Source organism: Dreissena polymorpha, chromosome 1 (genome assembly GCF_020536995.1).
Source record: "Dreissena polymorpha isolate Duluth1 chromosome 1, UMN_Dpol_1.0, whole genome shotgun sequence".
Classification (NCBI taxonomy): Eukaryota; Metazoa; Mollusca; class Bivalvia; order Myida; family Dreissenidae; genus Dreissena; species Dreissena polymorpha.
The window spans coordinates 42,800,522-42,827,767 of NC_068355.1; the positions used below are offsets into that span (position 1 = coordinate 42,800,522).

Here is a 27,246-nt window from a genome sequence, read left to right on the forward strand (position 1 = left end):
AGAGGGGAGGAAAATTCTGTCGACTGATTTGACTACCCAAATGGCGCGCATAACGCAATGATAAACCTTAAAACTGACATTAAAATAAACATTTTCTTGAACTTCATAACAATATTTCTTTTAAAAAACCTGTTAAACTTCACATTTAACATACTAAGGATGCAAAGTAAACAGCATTTATTGTGATCAAGAGCAGCAGTTTTTCAATGTATTGAATTACAGTTAATAGACTAAATATAAACAAACACACTTGAGTGTTCTTCTTGTGTTACATGTCATGATGTATTAAACTGAGTTAAATTAATATATTTTATTTGTTTACCTTTCAATATCTTGCATTTCACATCTTCAGTTCAATGCTATTTCAGTTAACTGAACAGCTTGACAAACATAAAGCAGAATATGCATATGAATCTGATTATACACAGATCCACTAACATATAAATCAAATCATGTTTGTCTATTTCCATGTTGGAACGATACTCTTCTTAATTGTTTTACTTCGCGAGTAGACTGAACTCCAATTTGCAAACACTGGTTTCCATGACACAAATTCACTGTGCACATTTCTAAACAAAATATTAGGGCTGTCACGATACGCCGTGAGCGTACCGCGGTATATCGTGGTACGGCAACACTGTATCGCGGTACGTACCGCGATATTTTACAGGATATGTATCTGTGAAGAAAACAGCAGAATAACAAGTTTTACAAACTTTATTAAACTCAATAATCAGAAAACACTGGTATCATAGTTTGACTAGAAACTGTAAAAGAAACTGTAATAAACTTGATAGAAGTAGTCATTGTTATTGTTCGCGTCTTTTTCTAAAATGTCCGCCATGTTGTTAACAATAGCTGTGACTACGATCTGTGTAAATCGAACGCTTCAAGGGCATGTTCAAAATGCGGAGTCAGCGGGCCCAGTATTGAAAATCCGTAGCGTTCTGACTCTTCCTCGACTTATTCAGAATCTTAAGATAACATGATTCGGAAGTGCCATGCTTTGAACGATCGTATACTAAAGAAAGAAAATAAGAAATAGAATAAACATCTTTTTGATAATTATGAACTTATTTGCAAATGAAATCTGTCCCTAATTCCAAAAAAGGTACGGACCCATACATCGCCGTATTTTAAACGTGAAAGTTAAACATCTACAAGTGGAAGCGCTTGCTTGACCTTGATATTAACGGATTATTTATTTAGCCCTTTTAATCGCTTCTACATTTTTCAAAACAATATCTATATCAAAATAATTATGTAATGTATTTATATCTGTGCTAATATAATAATATTAAAAAAAACCGGTGCGGCAACACCGTACCGCGGTGCGATTTTTTTCACGACATGCACCGCGATATACCGGTATACCGGTGAATCGTGACAGCCCTACAAAATATGTGTTGCTTGTATCTAAAACGTAGTCTTTTTCGTTGACAAACACATTTCATTATTCCTATCAGACTTTATGATGTCAGTCGTTAATTTGATTGCAATTTGTCATTTCAATAATCTTAACTTTCGCTTCACAACGGCGCCATTTGCAAGCGAATCAGCTTGGAAATACCAAACACATTGTAAGAAACCGATTTTAATTGGAAGATTGGGAAACGACAGCCAATTATATCGCTCGTTTTAAAAATGCTTAGGCAGAATCTACCAGTGTAAAATGCGGAGAGATTTCGCGGCCCGCGGATATTTCGGGCCCCTTATGCAATACGTCCGCGGAATCGGTGGTAACCCTCCACCCCACATTTTTTAAACGAATTTACACGAATTTCAGAAGTGACCCCCGGGACAACCCGATCCTCGGAAATCCACGGCGGATAAATCACACCACTGATTAGTCTGCACATTCTGCACAGGCTTATCAGTGATACTTTCCATCTTCACTGGATTTGTAGTAAGACGTGACTCCTTTTAAATGAAAAAATACCATAAATGGAAAGTGTTGTGCCTGTGTGGACTGTACAGGCAAATCTGGGGTGACACTTAACGCACATGCATTAATCTCAGAACAAGATTAATGATACATATGAACACCATGTAGGCTATAATAAGCAAGGCCGTACCTCAAGGACCAGGATCACTCTCCCATTGGCCAGTCCACTCAGCATGTGGGTCATGTGACCATAGCCAGCAGGCGTAACCTTGCAGCCACCCTGGAATACACAGATATACTGAAGTGATTTTACTTGGTTACTTAAGCATAAAATATTTTTTGCATGGAAATTACTAAGTTTATTAAGAAACAAAATCGTAAATATATAATGCACACATGTATTTTTGACATGATATATGCTTCAGTTTGTTTTGTTGCACTTTTCATGCTTTTAGTTAATGCGTGATTAAAGTTTTGTATTTACTAAAACGTGATTTAAGTTCGTAAATTAATAGACATGATAATCTTATTTCACAAATAAAGAAAACAGTACACTGTATTGATTAGTGACGAGGCAGATGTGTCATCAGTCACAACATTTTTTACTACAAGTGATGTCATTTGAGAGTTATTTTTGAATGTTTTCACAAATTTAAATCTTGGATGGATGTAAAATGCTAAATTTTAATCTACTAAGTGTTACAGATGGAAATGACTTTATTAAGATGCCTTGGTTGTGTCAATCATAAAACAGGATTTTAGTGTAAGATCTGTATAACTGTATCCAAAGAACTTGTGTGATTTTAATGTGGCTGAAAGATTTAAAGGAAATAATGTCATCATGTGGTAAATTATCAAAATTGTTCTCATCACCTTATGTGATTTGTTGTGCAAAAATGTGTTCATTGACTCGTTTACTACTTATTCTATATGTATAATCTATAAATGACTTGAAGAGAAGTTTGACTAAGTATGGGAAAAGGTTAATATCTTAAGAGTAATGTGTTTTGAAAAGGTAATCAGTGATGGATTTGTATTATGAAATGAAATTGAAAAAGAAGATTCATGACACTAAGTATCCAAAATATAATATAACAAGAGCACCGCCTTGCGGGTGCAGACCGCTCATCTATTTTCTTTTTAAAGGTGAAGGGACTCTCATTTTCAATCACAAAGGAGGGAGGAGTGGAGTGAAGAGGGGTGTATAGTGTGGGGTTGTGGACATTTATTACATTATCTTCCAAAAAAGCGAAAAAAAAATAAAAAAATAAAAAAATCGGGGGGGGGGGGGGGTATAGTGTGAGGGTGTGGTGATAATTTGTGAGATGATCTTAAAAAAAAAAAAAAAAAAAAAAAAAAATCAAAAAAAAAATTTGGGGGGGGGGGGTGGGGGGGGGTGGGGTGGGGGTATAGTGTGAGGGTGTGGTGGTCATTTGTGAGATGATCTTATAAAAAAAAAAAAAAAAAAAAAAAAAAATTAGGGGGGGGGGGAGGGGGGGAGGGGGGGGAGGGCACGGGGGATGGTTTGGGTGAAGTCTATTGTGGTATGTCAGGTAAGAGTAGTTTCATCAAAGTATCAATCAAATCTAATCATAAATAAAGAAGTTATGGCAATTTTAGCAAAATTTAATAATTTGACCTTGAGAGTCAAGGTCATTCAAAGGTCAAAGTAAAATTCAAGTTGCCAGGTACAGTAACCTCATGATAGCATGTAAGTATTTGAAGTTTGAAAGCAATAGCCTTGATACTTCGAGTGGATCGAAACACAAAATTTAACCATATATTAAAAGTTACTAAGTCAAAAAAGGGCCATAATTCCGTAACAATGACAACCAGAGTTATGCAACTTGTCCTTTTACTGTACCCTTATGATAGTTTGTGAGTGTTCCAAGTATGAAAGCAATATCTATGATACTTTAGGGGTAAAGTGACCAAAACATAAATCTTAACCAAATTTTCAATTTTCTAAGTATAAAGGGCCCATAATTCCGTCCAAATGCCAGTCAGAGTTACATAACTTTGCCTGCACCGTCCCCTTATGATAGTTCATAAATCTTGCAAGTATGAAAGCAATAGCTTTGATACTGTAGGAATAAAGTGGACCTAAACACAAAACTTAATCAAATTTTCAATTTTCTAAGTATAAAAAGGGCACATAATTCTGTCAAAATGCCAGTCAGAGTTACATTACTTTGCCTGCACAGTCCCCTTATGATAGTTAGTAAGTGTTGCAAGTATGAAAGCAATAGCTTTGATGCTTAAGGAATAAAATGGACCTAAACACAAAACTTAACCAAAATTGTCAATTTTCTAAGTATAAAAAGGGCACATAATTCTGTCAAAATGCATGCCAGAGTTATCTAACTTTGCCTGCCCAGTCCCCTCATGATAGTAAGTAAGTGTACCAAGTTTGAATGCAATAGCATTGATACTTACTGAGAAAAGTGGAACTAAACGCAAAACTTAACCAAAATTTTCAATTTTTTAAGTATAAAAAGGGCACATAATTCTGTCAAAATGCACGCCAGAGTTATCTAACTTTGCCTGCCTAGTCCCCTCATGATAGTAAGTAAGTGTACCAAGTTTGAATGCAATAGCATTGATACTTTCTGAGAAAAGTGGACCTAAACGCAAAACTTAACCGGACGCCGACGCCAACGCCAACGCCAACGCCAACGCCAACGCCGACGCCGACGCCAAGGTGATGACAATAGCTCATAATTTTTTTTCAAAAAATAGATGAGCTAAAAATGAGTGTATGCAAGACATCACCTCAAATGTAGGGATAAAATGGAATCAATATATTTCTTGTAAGCTGTTTAATCAATACACATGCATTTAGAACAGCAATATCACATTACAATACATCTTAAAGTGATAGATGTTCACTCAAAAATAGTTAAGGCAGGCCAAATTGTTGCATTTGTTTAAAGCACACAAAATGGTAGTTGTTGCATTTTCATTTTTTAAAGACTTTCAGCTTCAAATGTGATCCATTATCATTTGAGCTATACATAAAAACTATCATACCAAAATATTGGAATCAGAAAAGACTTGTTTAATGGTGTGTAGAGGAAATATGTAATTAAGAATTTAAACTAATTTTGAGGCATTTACCAATGGATCCCCCAGGGCCGCATCAAAACCAGCTGAGACCAGCACAAGCTCTGGAGCAAACTGGAAACAATATACAAGTACAATGCTCATGTAGTGTAGTTAAGGAACTTTATTTCAGTTAATTAGCCAATGCATAAGTTCTTTGTATCATAAACATGACTCAAATTAAGCAATCAATACAGAACGTGTATACAAAAAGACATCTATGTACATTAGTTGTCAAGAAAAACTAAAATGTCTAAAAATAAATTTCCTATAGAAGGAAATGCCCATCTTTAAAATTTTCTTACTAAAGATATTTTAGTCATTTAAATCCTAATTGACTAAAAAGCTTCTTTAATAGAATGCTGATCACACAGATCGGTCCTTGTTACTGACGCATCAGTCGAAACACGCTAACCTCATATGCAATCGGCATCACAATCTGTTGGAAAGCTGCCAAATATTCTGCATCTCCTTTGCCTCCCTGCAAACAAAACATCAGAGAAATTTACTGCCAATTGTTTTGGAATACAAATTGAAAGTCTATGACCGAAATTCTGTTACCTCTTTTAAAAATGAGATGTTGAACTACTGGTAATGAAATCTCAAATGTTATGAGCATTCTAATTGATAAATAACTTTGAGTTTGGTTCAGTTTGATATTTTGGAAAGTATAACTTTTGCCTGAAACAAAGAAAAGAGATTTCTACATCTGAATTTAATAAAAAGTGAGTATGTGTCGATATGAATAATATTAAACTTAATTAAGCAACTTTACACTTAATTGAAGACAGGACTCACCCCATGCCAAGGAATGTTCACATTGAAGCCCGTGCCGTCTCCCCGTCCTACCATGAAACGATCACCTTCACTGGAGCCAGGGAAGAAACTGCCTCCATCATAACGATGAATGGATATGTACAGCACCCTTAAAGAAATTACAAGAAACCATGGCATTTCATTTTCATAAACTTGCAGACTATTTCCATTGACTACATACATATTGCGCAGTATGTTTGACTTCAAGTACAACCAATCTCAGCATATCAATTTGAGAATATATAATTTCTACAAATTTATCATTGTTTTTATTTTTATCTCACACCAAGAGGTAGTTCTAAATTTTTTTTCAGATTACATAAAATTGGCTACAGCCAAACACAGTGCTTTGATGTTTTTGGTGAATATTATGCTTAAGGTTACAATACACTAAATGATCGCTTCATGTAGGGCTGTACTCTCTAAAAAAATATCATAGTTGACAGGAAGGCATGTTTTACACTTTTTACCATTATTCAGGTGTTATCTTGCGGAGATAATGGTAGGGCATGAATAGGTGTTCACTACTGAATCCCTGAAATATGATACACTTGAAGACTATAGTAAACCATTGCACTAGAAAAGGTTACATTCCACTAAGAAACGGCCGAAAAAAAAAAGTTGCAAAAACAGTCGATTTTGATTTGTGTCAAGTTCTTTCTTGCATTGTACATGACATATCTTTTTTATTGCATAAATCGATTCCGCTTAGAATGGCCTTTAAGAAAAGGTATGGTTATGGGGGTCTCTATGTGCAAAATGTTGCATTTATTTTCGCTCAAAGTTGTCGCTTTTACATTGAATTATATAGGGAAACTATTTGGTGTATTATGACCTAAACGCAAAACCAGGCCTAGTCACAAAGAAGCTGTATTTACAGAAAATCATCATTTTTTTAGTGAGATATGATGCGTTTTGGCAAATTTCACGGAATAAATGTGTTTGTTTCACGAATTTAAGGAGCATCGTGAGTTTTTAAGAAAAAAATACGTTTTCAGAGGAAAATAAGAAAAAAAATGTACAAAAAATCGTCTTGAGCATCTCAAATCGCAACAATTTGTGCTGAAAGAGCTCATGAACACGTTTTAATAGTTGTTTACTTCTTTTTCTACATAGCTTGTAACAATATTCCAGTATTTTGACCGATTGTAATTATTTAGGGTAATCGTTTTACGCCTGAACGCCCGTTATAAATCAAAGCTCCGAACGCGAAAGCCACACGGATTATCTGGCGTTATAATAAAATGCATTTTCAAGCATTTCTACGTGAAAGATCGGTCTGAAAATTGGCATGCACATAGAAAATAGGTTTATAAGTATCGATAAGTGCTTATTTTTCGCGATGTTAACAGTAAACGTTGTCTTATAGGTTACAATACACTAAATGATCGCTTCATGTAGGGCTGTACTCTCTAAAAAAATATCATAGTTGACAGGAAGGCATGTTTTACATTTTTTACCATTATTCAGGTGTTATCTTGCGGAGATAATGGTAGGGCATGAATAGGTGTTCACTACTGAATCCCTGAAATATGATACACTTGAAGACTATAGTAAACCATTGCACTAGAAAAGGTTACATTCCACTAAGAAACGGCCGAAAAAAAAAGTTGCAAAAACAGTCGATTTTGATTTGTGTCAAGTTCTTTCTTGCATTGTACATGACATATCTTTTTTATTGCATAAATCGATTCCGCTTAGAATGGCCTTTAAGAAAAGGTATGGTTATGGGGGTCTCTATGTGCAAAATGTTGCATTTATTTTCGCTCAAAGTTGTCCCTTTTACATTGAATTATATAGGGAAACTATTTGGTGTATTATGACCTAGATATTATGCTTAACGTTCACCCATAGCTCCAGATAATTTGAAGCATTAACATTTTCCTGTATGTGCCATTAGAAGGTTCAGTAAGAGATCTATACAAACCTGGGATCATCATAGAACATCTCCTGTGTGCTGTTACCATGGTGAACATCCCAGTCCACTATTAACACCCTGTCAAATTGGAAAAAATACATTTTTAAATAGACACTCATTTGACATTTGCTTCTTTTGTTTATGTGAGCAAAAGTTAATAACTGCCGCAGACATGACTCCAATTTCAGCTGGAACATTATTGAATATTGCATACGTAAAATATGACAGTTTTCATTTAGAACATTTTGTTAATTATCAGAAGTTGTTTTTCTTTTATATGAAAAAAGAGGAATATTATATATAACAGTCTTTTTAATAAACCAAGTATTTACATAATTCAAAAATATAATTCCGTCATTATAATACTTTGCATTAACCATAAATAGCATGGGCCCGGGCCCGATCTTCCCCATCTTTTATCATTTTTGTGTTTTGCGTTGAATTATATATCGTCCTCTAACGCGATGCGTAGGCAATATGTCACTTGAATTTTAAAATAGACTTACAAAGGAAATAAGCACACTATAAATAAGAAATAAGAATTTCACTCCTAAAAATAATTATGAAGTTACTTCCATGCTCCACTCACTTCTTAACACCATACTTCTTCTGGGCGTACTTGGCTGCTATTGCAACGGTGTTGAAGAAGCAGAAGCCCATGGGTCTGCCAGACTCCGCATGGTGTCCTGGAGGCCTGGTAACACAACATCACAGAGATTGTGAATTTTTGCACCTAGCAATGGAACCATCTAAATAAAAACTTTTATGCAAACATATTGATGCTGCTGCATATTGTGCATGTTCAAATTCACAAGCACTGATCAAATTGATCCACTTTAGGGAAAGTCTGTCAAAACAAAAAAAGCTCTATGGAATTTTGCCGATATATTTTATGGCAAATTCTTATTTAATCCTTAAAGAAGAATAAAGCAGTAGAGCTTCATTGATATTTTACATCATATTGTAATTATAATTTATAATATTATACCAAAAGAATAACTATTACCTCACTATTGCAACTCCATTCACAGCCTGAAAGAGATAAAAACAATATATTTTATTTCTTTTCTAAAAGAATACAGAAAAAGAATAAAAGAAGAATGTTCAGATTGTTAATTTAAGTAAGCTTTACAAGCTTGTATATATTCTATCATATGATTGGTTGACAAACATCGTTGATTCAAAAAAAATAATTCACTGTTTGAAAGAGTGAAAAATTATGGTGAATATTTAAGATTTAAGTGTTCACTGTTTCACTGTTATCAACTGAAACCAAACTATTTGTCCGTTAACTATTTTTGTAACAATAGAACTGTTCAACTGAACATAAGTATTAACATGTTATATTAATATCGATACTACTACTGGGTTTATCATTCTATGTCATACAGCATATATATTCATGTTTCAGACGATCACATTGATTAAATGAGTCGTGTTCTGAGAAAACTCGGCATAATGCATGTGCGTAAAGTGTCCTCCCAGATGAGCCTGTGCAGTCCACACAGGCTAATTAGGGACGACACTTTCCGCTTTTATGACATTTTTCGTTAAAATGAAATCTCTTCTAGCAAAAATCAATTTAGGCAGAAAGTGTTGTCCCTGATTAGCCTATGCGGACTGCACAGGTTAATCTGGGACAACACTTTACGCACATGCATTATGCCCAGTTTTCTCAGAACACAACTCAAATAAATACTGAATGATCACAGTCCATATATTAGTCACACCTGGCCAGACATGACTGTATCAACCACGTTCAGTGTGCTGCCAACAGCCAGCTTTGCAGAGTTGTTGGTTTCCTTCCAAAGAGACACAAGTCATATAATCACTTGCATAAAAGGTGTAAACAATTCAGAGCTAAATACATTAAGTATGGCAATAATTATAATATATTCACAAATCCTTAAAGAATTTAATGAATTAAATTATAATAAATATATTCACACATCATTGAAGTGTATTTTGAATTACATTATATTAGCACTATGCATGAATTTAAATGAAAATATGTAATATGAATATTTACAAGTACATAAATAGGCAGAGGTATAACAAATGTTCAGCGAAATTATGCTTATTTACAGACTTGTTATTATTAATTATTTAGTGCATACTAATAGACTTTCATTAAATTGAAACAGTGAAGGTCTATTTTCAAGCAGGAACAAGGTTCTCGATTTCAAAGATAGATGAATTGACAAAGCGGCGACTATATGCTCCGCCTTTGGCGTGCAGACAAATTCTTGTCTGAAAGGGACCTAAGCATGCATGGTTGATTTTATTAAAACAAAAGGAACTCCGCTAACACATATGATCATATGACGCTTTGATACGAAAGGTACAAGCATATTACTTTAAAGACTCACTTTACACAAGTAGATGGATACAAAGTTGGACTGAATGTTTGACAGGTCATCAACGTTCTTCCCCTCTAAATCATTCATATATTGCACATGGCGAGAGCTACAAACAAGGGGGATAATGCATATATACACATGGCCAGAGCTAAAAAAAAAAGGGGGAAAATTCATACATTGCACATGGTTGGAGCTGCAAACAAGGGGGATAACTCATAAAATATTATGAACCATTTTGGAGGAGCATATAAAGAGAGGCATTGTTCATATAAATCGACAGTCAAGAAACTGAGTCCAATTAAATTTAATGTTCAAACATATTTTACAGCATTTGAATGTTTTTTGGTATTTGTTGATGCCAAAGGTGGTTTTCTAATGAAACACAATGTTAAGAACAAATTATGAAAAAGTGATATTTTTTTTATTAATACCAATGTTTTTTTGATTATAAAAATTTATAAAAACTTGCTTCTCAACATATCAAATTATCACCATCTACATAAATTAGGCAGCTCTAGAATAACATGTTGGTTTTGTTTGATATCACAACTACATGCAGTGGACTTTTGGCAACTCTGTGGACATGTTGAGGACAAATATATTGGGTACCTTCCTGGATAAACTGGGATGCTACAAACTGGATTTTTTTCTATTATCTTTTTCATGGCCTAGCACTTACATTGTGTACAAAAGTGGGGATTCGTTCATCAGGCAAAGTGAACTGGTCTGTGAAATCTTGTATCTCTTTTGGCCCAAAACTCTCAGACACTTTCAAGTTGGCAATGTGTTCACCGCTTAAAGATATATCCTGTACATCATGATTATCTTTCACAGCCATTTAATTACAAGATAGAATGTCATCAGTATATGGTTTTCTACAAGACAAGATCCTTTGTGTGGTGTTAATTGAGTCCTGTCTCAATTATTATGATTTTTTAAACACCAGAAAAGTGAAAAGTAAGTAGATATTTGAGGGCATATTTTTATCCATATTCAGCTGCCAAATTCATGAAAACACAACTGCCATTTGAACAGTTCAGTAACGGTTTACTTCCAATGTCAGAGTGAGGCAATGAGAACTTTCAGGTAATAATCAGATTTAGTAGCTTTTAAAACAAAACAAAGACCAATAGGGAAAGAAAATACCCCGTAAATCTATTTTATATTGTTATTATGCAGGTTTATGACATTAAACTCAATAACTGCTACTGAATCAAGGTTAGCGTTCTTCCTTTCAATGTCATTAACTTACCTGTTGTTATGACAAATAAGTCAAGTATTTAAAGAGGCTACACACAAGGCATATTAATTATGTCACACTTGCCAAATGAAGGACCAATACCTGAAGACAAGAATTTCTTGAGAAATTGCAAAAGATAAATTATTCACTCATCCTTCCAAATGTTTTAATAGTACTGAATTGCTAATTAATTAAATTCTTATTATCACATTTTTATCACATAAAATAACAGATCATTTTAACAATATAAAATTAACAATATGTAATTCTGAGTAGCAATTACATGTATAGGTTATCAGTTTTATTAATTACAACAAAACAAAAGGCCTCCCAATGCTGAATTTCTGCGCATGCACACTCCAAAATCAAACACTGTATTTTTATAAATACTGATTGGAAACATTTGGAAATTTACAGGAATATTTAGGATGTGTTGCTGCAATTAATTGTAATATAATTTTGCAAAATTAACGCATTTTTATTAAATACATGGTTATTCAGGTATGGTCCTTCCGGACCAGTATATCATAATGCAAAAGATTAAGAAATGCAATCATACATCATTATATTAGTTTACAATCCAGTTTCAAAATCTTCCATCACAAAAACAATATATCCACAACTGGTTGAGAAATTATTCATATAACACAACATACAGTGACTCAATATATTAATGTTAAAATAAACCGCAAATATCATATATATATATATATAACAAATACAAATAATACATCACTGCACACCGTACATGTATTAAGGTACATATGTAACTGAAATTTGTCATAAACATGAAACCTACCCTGCACTTCTATGCCAGATATGTTCAAAGGAAACTAACTCAGGTATGTGTAGATAATTTAGGATGACAAGTGTATTGTACACGTACACTTCGTGGCAACCATATATTTTTAATTTAAATTTAATAGTTCGAGAAACGTGGAAAAAACTTTACCCAAGAAACTTCTTAAATTGTATCCAGGCACACAAACAAAATTTTAAACCAACCAACAGAGAATGACTTCAATATATCTTCTCCCTACAGGGGTCTAATAAATCAATTATCTAACTCATATCAATGTTCCGAAAAATTCAGTAATCCTTGATATGGTTACCTGTGACATAACTCCAGTTCCTCCTGATTTGCAAGTCGACTCTAAAACGAGATAATAATAATAATAAGTACATCATCATCCAACGCCATCATGCAGTTGATTTGTTCCAAATATAAATATAGGAACATTCTCACCAAGTTCGGTGATGATATATTTTCAAACTATTTTAGTTAGAGAGCTGACAAGGTAATTTTTTTTAATTAAAAGGCCATAATTTATAAATGCTTCAGGCTATCTGGTTGGTTTTCAACTTTTACCAAGATATTAAGGGTTGAAATATTATGGCAAAGTTTCATTATGATCCTACATTAATCTTTTGCAATAGAGAGCATACATCGTCCTGAACGCTGCCCTTCCGAACCATGTATTCCAATAAAACATGTTGTATTATACCAGCGTTAAAATAGCTATTTGTATTCACCTGTTACAAGGTGTAACAGAAACCTACCTCCAGCTTCAAACATCTCTCAACAAGTCCCCAATCTTTGTGCTTGTCAAATACTCTAGAGATACGCTCTGGCTTCTCTGGGTGGCTAAAGTGTGGTTAAATATTTACTAAATACATTTGGGTTAAAGGTTGAAAAATAGACTAGCTTTAAACACATAGTTTGGTTATGCACTGTTTAGGCATATATTTGTATATAATGTGTGTATAGTTTTGTATGTTCACAATATATTTAATTTAAATAAGCAAACGATAAATTTACTTTTGTTTCCCCGTCCTAACTGACCTCACCTAAATTGAAGCAACCGCAAATACAAAGTCAGATTTGGAGGTGGGAAATATTTTTTTCTAATTAGATCAAGAAATGGTAACAAAAGTGTTTATAAATCTGCTCTTCCTTGATGCATTTGACTAATTTAATGCATAATATAAAGTAAAATAACACTTATACTTTGTTCAGGCTAGTTTGATCAATGATCAACACTCACATTGTTTCACCAAAAATTCTGGTGGGTTTTACAATCTTGAGGAATCAAATATCTTTAGTTTGTGAGTGTAAAATAGTGATTCATTAACCTAATAGACACTGTTAAAAGACAAAATCATGCAAGTGAGAACTAGTCTGACATTAAGAAATACCCAGGTTTTTGAAGAGATTATATGCTTTGTCAAAGTTACTTAATATAAAGAACAAAACAAAATATTATAATTTATAGTCAGATTTCTAGTTCATTCATGTAAATTATTATAATATAATTTAACAATGCTGACTTGAAAAATACATCATTTACAATAAGGTTGATTTCAAATCTAGTCTGAAGAACATATGCATAGTGTTACTGCATTTAATCTTACATATATTGTCCTCTCAATTTCAATTCAACTTTTAGTCCTTAGCCAAAAATTTATGGCACATGTACCTTTCATTACACAAGCATTTTCATTAAAGAGAATACAGGCTTTAAAACAATGTGTGCACATGTGTTTACTATTTACCAGGTACATAGAATGTGGATAAAAGTTTCATCTGCTTGTTCAACCTCTATCGCAACCTAAAATCTTACCCGGGCATGGCATACGGTTTGTGGGCTTTCATGGCTGGGTCATATACCAGGCAGGTCCTGAAATACATTCAAATTAAAAGTTATTTGATGCAAGTTATTTGCACATTATACACTATGATGCTCATTTTTTGATGCTCATAATTCATTTTTCTTTGTGCTGCAGTTTTTGTGATGCCTAGGTCGATTGACACAGCCTGCTCTTTGGGTCTATTACAACTAATTCCTGCGTCAAACTCTGAAAAACAAGCAAATTCGTTGAATTGATATCTCCCGCTAATATATTTCTGGACACAATAGTTTTCTAGATGGATGGACAACGCCCTTGGACCTCAATGTGTGACCTTGACCTGAGCCCCTAGGAATATGGGTGTTGAATGTGAAGCACCCCCAGATGATAGAGAACAACTACATGTATGGCAAGTTTCATGTCTCTGGCTCGTGTGTTAATGGAGATAAAGCTCTAAGCTTATATTAAAAAGCATTTTTTCAAGATACAAAGGGCCATAACTCCGTTATTTACAGATGGTCTACAATGCCATTTGGCGTGCATTATCCTCTTGTCCATATATATACTCATACCAAGTTTCAATGAAATCCGCCAAAGCACTTCCAAGATATGGCTCCGGACGGACAGGCGGATGGAATGAAAGACGGACGGACGGACAAGGCCAAAACAATATCCCACCGCCTATGGCAGGGGATAATTAGTTTGACCATATATCACTGGTCTACACACCATTTCAATTATAGTACATTGACGATCTGGGAATATATTCACAAAGCTCCTTGAAAGAAGAACTGAAGATAATATCTTCAGTCTATTGTTTTTTCCTGCTTATGTCTTTTGGCATACACATTTTTTTAAAGAAGTAAACATTACCAAAACTATTTTTTATCATGGTCTACACACCATTTCAATTATAGTACATTGACGATCTGGGAATATATTCACAAAGCTCCTTGAAAGAAGAACTGAAGATAATATCTTCAGTCTATTGTTTTTTCCTGCTTATGTCTTTTGGCATACACATTTTTTTAAAGAAGTAAACATTACCAAAACTATTTTTTATCATTTTGTAAGCAGAAAACATAGACATTTTTACACACAAAAGTAATCTGACACCTCTTAAGTTAAGATAAACATTGGGAGCTTTATGAATACCAGCCCCAACGTTCTTGTTTTCTAAACTAAAGCATCCATCAAATCTTTTAAATTTTAATCAATTAAATATGCCTTTATGCATTTGACTTTGTCACCAATAATTTGCTTTTGATTGAATACAATCAAGTTTTCATGGTTTGTGATTCAAATATGTTTCTTTTATTTTTATTTTGAAGCAGTCTCTCTTCGTATATGCTTTAGTACTCATTTCTGCACTGTTTAAGATTTTAAAAAATCTAATTCAAACAAGGGACAAAATTGTCACAAAACCAGGTTCTCATTGTGAAAAAAATTCTGATTAAGGGAGACAACTCAAACTAAACTTTTGAAATGAACAAACAAAATTAACCCCCTTTGTAAGTTTGTTTCAAAATAAATCTATTTTAAGTTGTGGTGACCTTGACATTGGAGATATTGACGTGATTCTTTCGTGCGACACACCGTCCCATGATGGTGAACAAATGTGCCAAATAATTGTAAAATCTCACAATGAATGACATAGTTATGGCCCAGACAAGCTCATTTATTGCCAATTTTGACCTTTGAACTCAAAGTGTGACCTTGACCTTGGAGATATCGACGTAATTATTTCGCGCGACACACCGTCCAATGATGGTGAACAAATGTGCCAAATGATTTTAAAATCTGACAATGAACGACATAGTTATGGCCCGGACAAGCTTGTTCGGCCCGCCCGCCAGCCCGCCAGCCAGCCAGCCAGCCCGCCCGCATTCGCCAATCTAATAACCAGTTTATTTCTTCGGAAAACCTGGTTAAATATTAACAATAACAAACAAAACAAGGGCTGTTTGTAAAACATGCATGCCCCCCATATGGGCTGTCCGTTGTAGTGGCAGCCATTGTGTGAATACGTTTTTTGTCACTGAGTCCTTGACCTTTGACCTAGTGACCTGAAAATCAATAGGGGCCATCTGCGAGTCACGATCAATGTACCTATGAAGTGTCATGATCCTAGGCCAAAGCGTTCTTGAGTTATCATCCGAAAATCATTTTACTATTTCGGGTCACCGTGACCTTGACCTTTGACCTAGTGACCTCAAAATCAATAGGGGTCATCTGCGAGTCATGATCAATCTACCCATGAATTTTCATGATCCTAGGCGTATGCATTCTTGAGTTATCATCCGGAAACCATTTTACTATTTTGGGTCACCGTGACCTTGACCTTTGACCTAGTGACCTCAAAATCAATAGGGGTCATCTGCAAGTCATGATCAATCTACCCATGAAGTTTCATGATCCTAGGCGTATGGGTTCTTGAGTTATCATTCATAAACCATTTTACTATTTTGGGTCACCGTGACCTTGACCTTTGACCTAGTGACCTCAAAATCAATAGGGGTCATCTGCGAGTCATGATCAATGTACCTATGAAGTTTCATGATCCTAGGCCCAAGCGTTCTTGAGTTATCCTCTGACAACCACCTGGTGGACGGACCGACCGACCGACAGACCGACATGACTAAAGCAATATACCCCCTCTTCTTCGAAGGGGGGCATAATTACCCACATAATGAATGCAACACATTCAAACATACAATCCCCTACAAGAATGCTTACCTACCGTAATTACTTATAATTTTCGAACACTCTAAGTTTTCAGACCCCCTCTTTCTAGCAAAAATAATTATTATTTGTGAGTCTTAATTTTCTTACATACGGGTTTTTGTCCATAATTAATGTCTGTTATTTTTCGGACAGTATATTTTTACGCCCTATTCTACACACTTTGCCCCTGTTTTCGCTCATCTCATGTCACTTCGATCATGGATTTTTACAACCAGATTAAGGTCATAAAACCTGGCAGATGCATGCCTGAAGGCAATGGACCAGTACACTCGCGTATAGGGTAAATAACCATGTATACAGCTAGAAAATAATGGATTCACCCAACAGCATTTGAAACAGTGTCTTCTTATTAGGTCATCAGAATGTTTTTTGTTTTTACTTTTTTGTCCTATATCATTTCAGGCAAGAGTTAGCAAAGCTGTGGAGTTGTATTTATTTTTTCAAGCAGATAAAGAAGAGTTACTCACAAGAAAATTATTGTACATTGATTAATTGCTTTTATTTCAATCTAATTATAATTTTCGGACACCTTTATTTTTATCTCTAAATTTTCAGACATCTGATATTTTGGAATATTTTGAGTATCTAACTTTTCGGACACGAAAAAAAATAAATTATTTGTAAGTGTCTGAAAACTTAGAGTAATTATGGTATTCAATGGCATTGCCTAGGAAGATTGCTTAAATATTGTTAGCCATTTCCCTACAAGATTACCTACCCATTTGGCGGCACATCCAACAAGATAACATACTTAGCAGCACGTACTAAAATGATTACCTACCTATTTGGTGGCACTGCCAGGTTAGTTTCTGCTATGAGGGCATCAATCCTTGCTGTCCACTCGTGTTCAGCTTTGAAATACTTCTCCACTGTCTCAAACGGGTACTCATAGCTCAGGGTATACTCCTTGGGGCGGGTGTCTTCTGTTATGAACTTTACACCTTCCCTATAGAGTGAAATGTAACTTAATAGCATCAAAAGGTTCTCATTTTACAATGTAATTTGTCTGTTTTAAAATTAATGAGGTTCTTTCCCTGCTGAGGCTATATTTGGACCAAAAATTAACAAAGAAGCATGCTTTTTTGAATACAAAATATAATTTTCTTTTTATTTAAAAAAGTATATAATGACATTAAGAAGATTTATAGACAAGATTAGAACCCGTTCTAGTACAGCAAGATTTTATTCAGCCATTTGCAAAATAGATAATGGCTTCCAATTGGCCCATCTGGCAATTTTTTTTTTTTTACTACAAGTTTGTCTTCATAAAATTTCATCAAATAGCCAGACCTAGAAAAATTATGCTATTGCAAGGCAAATTTGACAAAAGAAACATTTGTTTCAGGGAGAACAATGTACAGCCTAATGCTGGCTACCAAATGTCATCTTTGCCACGCACCCAATAGTCAGGATAAAAAATATGTGACAAGATATCCTTCAGTAAAGGTGCCTCAAAAATTAAAACAAGCTAGCCCTTGTCAATTAGACTGATAACAAAATAGACGCACTGGGGACAGGTATAATAACCCTTTACCACTTAGATATGTATTTTCACACCTTTGTAGTCCCTTAGAAAACTAAATTTAATAAAAGACCTTTCTTGCTAGATTCAAATTTTAAAGGCTTCATTTCCAACCCTTAGATACTGATGAGCAGCAAACAGAATAAAACCTGAACAGACTGCGAGTTACTCGCAGGCTGTTTTGGTTTTATGCTGGTTGCAAAAGCCATTTTCACTTTGCTTCTTATGGGGAAAGGGATAAGCAAACACTGTACATACACTGGTGGGTCTGTGTTTACTCCTGGGAACGCACACAGCTCATTATCTTCCAGAGGAGTCTGGTAGGCAAGACACGACCAGTATGGAGCCAGCACCTTCATCACATTTAGAATGCTCTCTGTAACGCTGGAATGTTGGGTTTTACATGATTAATTACTAAATTCAGCATGATGTAAGGCATTTGTGATGAAAATATGTGTTACCTAAATCTTCACAACAATGTAAAATCAATGTTTTCCTTAGTTTTATGCTCCAATTGTTGTATCATTGGGATCATTATGGTTCATATTGTATTTGATTTTAAAAGTATTTTTAGGGATTTTTAAAACAGTAAGTTAATTCGTAATTAGGTCACAAATTATGCATTTTGCATAATGTATAGAAACAAAAATGTAAACATGGTTCTATACAATGACAAGTGTCCAGATCTAATGATCCACCTATCAGACGGCTCCTCTGTGGTTTTCAGGAGTGGACAGGGGTCTCCTAGCAACGACCTCACACTGAGTGCCACGCCTTCAGACAGGGACTTGAGGTTGTAGCCACCCTGAAGCCATGAACATTTGACAAAGTGCCACATTTATGACTTGAAACAATTTCTGTATGTTTTAATGTATTTATTTTTATTTCAGTCATCTGTAACTAGACATTAGCAAGATTACAGTTCAAGAGAACAAACATTTGTTTTACCCAGTCAATGTCCTCAGAAAGAGCTGAGATTTAAACACATTTAATGTAAAATATGCAGCTTTGAAATATCCACTAAAAGACAGCATATTTTGATTAACAATATGCTAATTGCCTAGCATGAAAAGTGTCTCCTGATAGTGATTAGGAGGTCCCAGGTTCGATTGACACTTTATGACTTAATCAAGAACTTAATTATAGAAAAAATAATTTCTTCACCCCAGGAGATAACCCGAAAAGTTTCAATAAAGTTAAGACAAACTGAATCTGCCCAAGGAAAAGACCCAACAGTGTCTCAACACATTCAAAACAGCAGAAATAAAATAGGTTTAACTCTTTCAGTGCTGGAACCGAATTTTTAAGGCCTTTGCAAACAGTTTGGATCCAGATGAGACGCCACAAAATGTGGCGTCTCATCAGGATCCAAACTGTTTGCTATTCTGATAGTATTCTTTGAAAAAAATCGAAGAAAATGCTAATTTTAGAAATTCAGCAGATGACATTTTAGCAGACCACAAATTTCCCAGCATGCAAATGGTTAAAGATAAGACTCACCTCGAGGACAACACACACCCTCCCCTCTGCTAACTGGGACATCATGTGCACAAAGTGGGCGTAGGCTGCAGGGGTCACCAACATCTGACCCTGGGGCACAAAACAGGAATGAGGTCAGGGTTAGTGCACATTCTGGGACATTTCTCACTAAAAGGCTGAGCCTCGTTCTGGGAAAACTGGGCTAAATGCATGTGCGTAAAATGTTGTCCCAGATTAGCCTGTTCAGGTGGTACAGGCTTATTAGGGACGACACCTTTCGCCTGGACTGGATTTTTGCTAAGAAGATACTTCCTTCAAACAAACAATTCCATAAAAGCGCAAAGTGTCGTATCAGGGACAACACTTTATGCACATGCATTTAGCCCAATTTTCCTATAATAAGGCTAAGGCTTATAATGGTATGTGCTGTGATATAAAAAGTGGAAGATGATACTATTTTATCAAATTAGTATCTGTGCAGGTTTGTTTGGTACACTAGATAGATATTCAAATTATGGAAATGTAAAATGGCACCAGAATCATGTGATAGTTACATCTTCTTACAAATGTTACATCATTAACAAAAGTCAGATGGTATGTCAACTTATTCATTTAATCAATTAATTTCATTACATTTCATTTATTTTGTTCAAAACAAAAAGCAGTATTATATTACAAACACATTTGTTGATAAAACATCAGCATAAGCATATAACATATAATATAATGACATATTACTGTAACCTACTATAGCGCTGTGGCATGGTCACTTTATGCATCCCTGATATACTGGTATTGTTATATTTACTGTTCTTAAAACAACAGAATGACAAGGGACAAAATTGTCACAAAACCAGGTTTTCATTGTGAAAAAAAATCTGATAAAGGGAGAAAACTCAAACTGAACTTTTGAAATGAACAAACAAAATTAACCCCCTTTGTATTTATTTTTTTTCATAATCTATTTTTAGTCGTGGCGACCTTGACATTGGAGATATTGACGTGATTCTTTCGTGCGACACACCGTCCCATGATGGTGAACAAATGTGCCAAATGATTTAAAAATCTCACAATGAATGACATAGTTATGGCCAGGACAAGCTCATTTATGGCCATTTTTGACCTTTGAACTCAAAGTGTGACCTTGACCTTGGAGATATCAACGTAATTATTTCGCGCGACACACCGTCTAATGATGGTGAACAAATGTGCCAAATGATTTTAAAATCTGACAATGAACGACATAGTTATGGCCGGGACAAGCTTGTTCCGCCTGCCCGCCAGCCCGCCCGCCAGCCCGCCACCCAGCCAGCCAGCCCGCATTCGCCGATCTAATAACCAGTTTTTTCCTTCGGAAAACCTGGTTAAAAACAAAACTGAAGCCAGGAAACAAAGTATCAGTATTTGAATTTAATAAAAACATACATGTAAAATATAACTTCTATAAAAAAAAGCAAGAGAATCTAATTTATGGCAATTTTTAAGAATTATTACGCCATTATCATTTATGGCCATTTTTGACTTTTGAACTCAAATTGTGACCTTAACCTTGGAGACATCGACATAATTCTTTTGTGCCACACACCGTCCAATGATGGTGAACAAATGATTTTAAAATCTCACAATGAACGACATAGTAATGGCCTGGACAAGTTCATTTATGGCCATTTTTGACCTTTGAACTCAGTGTGACCTTGACCTTGGAGATATCAACGTAATTCTTTCGCGCAACACACCGTCCAATGATGATGAACCAATGTGCCAAATGATTTTAAAATCTCACAATGAACAACATAGTTATGGTCCGGACAAGCTCATTAATGGCCATTTTTGACCTTTGAACTCAAAGTGTGACCTTGACCTTGGAGATATCAACATACTTCTTTTGCACAACACACTGTCCAGTGATGGTGAACAAATGTGCGGAATGATTTTAAATCTCACAATGAACGACAAAGTTATGGACCGGACAAGCTCATTTATGGCCTTTTTTTACCTTTGAACTAAAAGTGTGACCTTGACCTTGGAGATATCTACATAATTCATTCACGCGACACACTGTCCAATGATGGTGAACAAATGTGCCCAATGATTTTAAAATCTCACAATGAACGACATAGTTATGGCCCAGACAAGCTCATTTCTGGCCATTTTTGACCTTTGAAATCAAAGTGTGACCTTGACCTTGGAGATATTGACGTAATTCTTTCGCGCGACACACCGTCTAATGATGGTGAACAAATGTGCCAAATGATTTTAAAATCTCACAATGAACGACTTAGTTATTGCATAGACAAGCTCATGTATGGCCATTTTTGACCTTTGAACTCAGTGTGACCTTGACCTTTGAGATATCGACATAATTCTTTCGCGTGACACACCGTCCAATGATGGTGAACAATTGTGCCAAATGATTTTAAAATCTCACAATGAACAACACAGTTATTGCACAGACAAGATTTCAGGACAGACCGACAGACAGACCGACAAAGTGACTCCTACATAGCCCCCAATACCATTGGTAATTGGGGTATAAATATTGCCTATGATTTGTCTGTCTAGATCTCAAAGTTGTTAGCATTAAACGGATTAACACTGTGAATTTTAAGTACGGCCTACTTGTAGTGCATTGAATACTCCCTTAGAAACATGATATATATTTAAACTGATGGCTGGATGTTCATACCTTAACATCGCCAATGGCAGCATCATAACCACTCGAGACAAGCACAAGCTCGGGTGAAAACTATGACAGAACACATCAGAGTGCATTTATTGGCATGTTAGAGTCGAAGAATAAAAAGAACTAGGCATAACAAAAAGTAAATACCACCCAATGATATGTGACCATAGTTTTTGCTCCTATTCACTCCAATTTATATTTACATTTTTATTATAATTTCCCAAAGTCTCACAGGATAATCAGATATACCGTAATTACTCATAGTTTTCGGACACTGTATGTTTTTGGACACCCTCTTCTTTAGCAATTTATTTATATTTTTCGTGACTCTTAAGACATACGGGTTTTAGTCCTTAATTAATGTCTCTTAATTTTTGGAAAGTACATTTTACCGCAATATTCTACAGACTTCAGCCCTGTTTTCACTTCTCTCATGACACTTCAATCATGGATTTTTATAACCAGATTAAGGTCATAAAACCTGGCAAATGCATGCCTGACGGCAATGGACCATTACATTCATGTAATTGGGTAAATAACCATGTATACCAGTAGAAAATAATGGATTCACCCAACAGCACTTGAAAGAGTGTCGTCCTATTTAGGAAGCAGAATGTTTTCAGTGTTTATTTTTTTTTGTTCTATAGACTATATCATTTCAGGCAAGAGTTAGCAAAACTGTGAAGTTGTTTTCATTTTTTTAAAGCAGAAGAAGAAGAAGAGTTAATCACATGAAAAAAAAATTATTTTTTTTTGTTTTTTTAACTTTTTTTTTTTTATTCAATATAATACATATTCCTACCGCAACCCAAATTCGACGACACCTAAATTCGACGATGTTCTATTTGTATTGATTAAATGGATGATTATTGTCTTGGAATCATTTCAAAGTAATACAGCCGAGTTTAAAATATTATTTTGTGCTATTAAACATTTCATTATTTCTTTCATTATTTGCTATATATTGCTTCATGTAACTGTTACATCGTCGAATTTGGGTCACACCGGGATTATAATGTATACATGTATTTGATCATAAAACATAGTGATTTTACAAAGCAATAAAGTTCAGACATGTTATACAAGATATGCTATATATAAAAAAAAAAATAGAGAGAAAAGAAAAGAACAACAGAGGAATAGTTATGAAAAATGATGAGTTGTATAAAGTCGGAAGAAAGCATACTGGAATTGTGTGTTTTGTTGTATATTCACAATGATCTTGTAAGACTGAAAATTGAAATAAACAAATAAACAAAACTATTTTAGAAAGATAAACTAACATTAGAGTGAAATGTATATAAGTGGACAAAACATTATGAAAATTTAATCCGATTCCATTTTTGTTCAAAGATTTGTAATGTGTCATTACTGAAGGCTATTTCTTTCTCAATTTGGATTTTTAGTTTAAGACTATGGACAAAACAATTAAAATTTGGTACTTGTTTTTTGTACTTCATGTTAAAGATAAAATATTTCATCAATATAAGAATAAAATTCACAATATTATTATAGTCTATTGATTTCAATGAGTTAATTCCGAAACTTACATTTAAGAAAGATAGTTTGACGTTTAGTTGCTGTTGTCCAAGAAAAGATATTAATTGATTCCAAATAGGCTGGATGTGTTTGCACTCCCAAAAAAGATGTTCTATAGTTTCAATGTTTTCACCGCAGAAGTCACAAAGATTTGTGTTAGATAATTTGCATTTAAAGAGATATTTATTTGTAGATATAATTCTATGGATGTATTTATATTGAAAATTTCTCAGTGTGCTTTCAATAGTTGCTTAATATGGCATGGTAAATATGTGTTTCCAATTAAGTTCCTGTTCTCTGAAAAGGACTTGCCATTTATTTTGGATTTTGGAGTTTTCTGTAGGGTTTTTAATTTGTAGTGTGTAAAATATTTTATTTGTTTTGTTTTTTCTTCCAAGTATGTTTTCTACGAATGTTGTTTGAGTACATGGTGTATTATTTGTATTGATTTCAGATTTAATATGTATGGGTATACTTTTGATTAGTGTGTAGTACTTCAGAAAATTATTTGAAGGTATTCCGTATATGTAGCATATATCATCAAACAAGTAGAAATCTTTAATTCTGTAGTCATATAATTGGTCTACATATTTAATGCTTCGTTCAAACCAATCTTTATAGAAAAACGTCTTATTGTTTGAAGTTATGTCTTTATTGTTCCATAAAATTGTTTTACTGTTGGTGTTGGTTTCTAGGTTATGAGTGACATCACTCCATGCTGATAGAACATCAGCTATAAATATGTTTTCCTTTGCAATTTCATGTCAAATAGTATTGCTGATTTAACATTCAAAGAGTAAGGAGTCACCATATTTTTTTAGGATTTTCTGGTAGAATAATTTCCATTTACTCGTATTGGTATTATCTAGGTATCTTTTAACCCAGCTGCATTTGATTGCATTCAAGAATGAGTCAATGTTCGTTAATTGGATACCTCCATTTTCTACAGATTGAATTAATTGAGTTCGTTTTATTTTATCAGGCTTACCGTCCCATATGAAATTAAATATTGCTGATTTTATATCGTTAATAATATCATTTGGTGGATTTGGGAGAACTGTGAATACATAAATTAATTTAGGAAGTGCAAAAGTTTTCAATACTGTGTTTTTTCCTATCAGTGTAAGTTTACGGTGATGCCACGATTTTAAGCAGTTTTTTAAGTTCTGTAATTTAGGTAGTATGTTTTTAAGAACTGTATCCTTTTCATTATTTGTGAAAGTAATTCCTAACGTTGTGGCTTCATCGGATGTCAAATTAAATTTCATTTCTTTTTTATATAGGACATTACTTTGTTTTAATTTACCTAATCGTAGCACAGTACATTTACTTTTGTTTAGTTTAAGACCCGATGTTATTCCGTAAACAGTAAGTGACTCTATTAGGTTATGGAAAGAATTGTAATTGCCGTTTAAGAAGTAAGTTGCATCGTCAGCAAATTGGGACTGTTTGATATCTTCATCAGGTTCTAGTGATATGCCTTTTATGTGTTTATTTGATTGGATATGATGTGATAGATACTCGATGCAAATAATAAATAGCGATGATGAGAGTGGACATCCTTGTCGAACCCCTCGTTCGATGTTAAAACTGTTTGAAAAGAAGCCATTGTTAATGATTATACTGTTAATATCGGTATAGAATAGTTTGACCCATTGAATGAGACTTTCACCAAATTTCATATTTTCTAAGCAAGAGAACATAAATGAATGATCAAGCGAATCGAATGCCTTTTCAAAGTCTGCAAAGAATATTAGACCAGGATTGTTTGAATTGTTGAAATAGTTTATGCATTCTTGGATAAGACGAACGTTTTCACCAATGTAGCGTCCTTTTATGAAACCAGATTGAGATTTTGAAATGATTGATGGTAATATTTTTTTTATTCTGTTTGCTATACTTTTAGTTGCAATTTTATAGTCATTATTTAGTAAGCTAATTGGGCGCCAGTTTGACAAGGATTCTAAGTTTTTTCCAGGTTTTGGAATGAGTGATATTATACCTTGTTTTTGAAGCGTAGTTAGGTTTTTATTATTATATGAATGATTTAGTGAATTAATTAAATGCGTTTTGATATCATTCCAAAATATTTTATAAAACTCAATGGTGATGCCATCAGATCCTGGACTTTTGTTATTTTGCATTTCTTTTAGTGCTAATCCCCATTCATATTCATTTAGTAATCCGTCACACAATAGTTGTTCTTCTTGATTCAAAGTGCGATGTGTATTTTTAAAAAGGGTGTTATTTTCAACATGTTTTCGTTTATAGAGGGTTTCAAAAAATAAACGTTCTTCTAGTATTTGAGTTTTGTTTATTATATCTTCGCCATTGACTATTAATTTGTGTACAGTTTTTTGTTCACTTCTACGTTTTTCGATGTTTGCGAAGTATTTTGTATTTTTTTCATTGTGTTCAACATGCTGTGCACGCAAGAAAATAATTGTACATTGATTTTTTGCTTTTATTTCAGTTTATTATAATTTTCGAACACCTTAACTTTTGTCTCTAAATTTTCGGACACCTGTATTTTTAAAAATATTTTTCGTATCTAAATATTTGGACACACATTTTTTTAAATATATTTTTTTAAGTGCCTGAACACTTAGAGTAATTATGGATATACAGAATGGAATGCATTCTCAAATTATTAAGTATGGAAAAAAGTATGGTCACACAATTGCCTACAGCTATGTGTCCTACATATATATATACGGTAGGTAGCAGATAGCAATGCAAATAAGACATATGTGTGTATGTATTATCTACCATCTAAATTTCTGATAAATAAGAATTGTTTAAAAGAAAACAAAGTTATAACACAATTTACTAAAAATCAGTATACTTTAATAGCAGTAGAGTATTCATGAAAGACATGAGTACAATATATCAACATATATAACCTTATTTTGTTATAAATAAAACCCCTGAAGTGAAATTTTTCATCAATGTCTGACGAGTTCAACAATCATACCTAAAACGTCAATTTAAACTTATGCACCCTTAATTGCATTGCTAAGTGTACCTAAGACACACAAAGATACACAGTTATAGCAGGTACAACAAAGATACCTCAGGACACCCAATAGCTGCATCATAGCCTGCAGATATCAACACTAAGTCAGGACTGAACTGAAATATGGAACAACGGTCAAAATGTTCATTTGGAGATGCAAACATTCAGATTTATATCTTCATGTTTAACAGCGTGACTTCGCTGAAAAAAAAACAGCACTCAATAATATATTTATTTATAACAAAATACAATTACTCCTTTACTAATTAATGTTCATCAATAGAAAATAATAATCAACTGAACCTTAACATGT

General features: G+C 34.1%; 1 protein-coding gene across 4 annotated transcripts in view; it reads right to left on the reverse strand.

Moving 5' to 3' along the window:
- LOC127878121 (histone deacetylase 6-like) overlaps nt 1-27,246 on the reverse strand; it is a 74,362-nt gene that overhangs the window by 28,634 nt on the left and 18,482 nt on the right. For 2 of the 4 annotated variants that reach the window (XM_052424564.1, XM_052424548.1), the window contains exons 13-29: nt 26,990-27,049; nt 19,717-19,806; nt 18,915-19,021; nt 18,475-18,600; nt 17,476-17,640; nt 13,943-13,999; nt 12,882-12,966; nt 12,434-12,474; nt 10,761-10,875; nt 9,452-9,523; nt 8,728-8,753; nt 8,311-8,415; nt 7,731-7,799; nt 5,786-5,912; nt 5,403-5,468; nt 5,003-5,062; nt 2,076-2,165 (exon numbers count right to left, since the gene is read on the reverse strand). In XM_052424564.1, the coding sequence (XP_052280524.1) occupies nt 2,076-2,165; nt 5,003-5,062; nt 5,403-5,468; nt 5,786-5,912; nt 7,731-7,799; nt 8,311-8,415; nt 8,728-8,753; nt 9,452-9,523; nt 10,761-10,875; nt 12,434-12,474; nt 12,882-12,966; nt 13,943-13,999; nt 17,476-17,640; nt 18,475-18,600; nt 18,915-19,021; nt 19,717-19,806; nt 26,990-27,049 (1,461 nt within the window). Of the gene's footprint in view, nt 1-2,075; nt 2,166-5,002; nt 5,063-5,402; nt 5,469-5,785; nt 5,913-7,730; nt 7,800-8,310; nt 8,416-8,727; nt 8,754-9,451; nt 9,524-10,090; nt 10,188-10,760; nt 10,876-12,433; nt 12,475-12,881; nt 12,967-13,942; nt 14,000-17,475; nt 17,641-18,474; nt 18,601-18,914; nt 19,022-19,716; nt 19,807-22,381; nt 22,442-26,989; nt 27,050-27,246 lie in introns of all 4 variants that reach the window. The other 2 variants (XM_052424554.1, XM_052424573.1) reach the window with 2 other exon arrangements.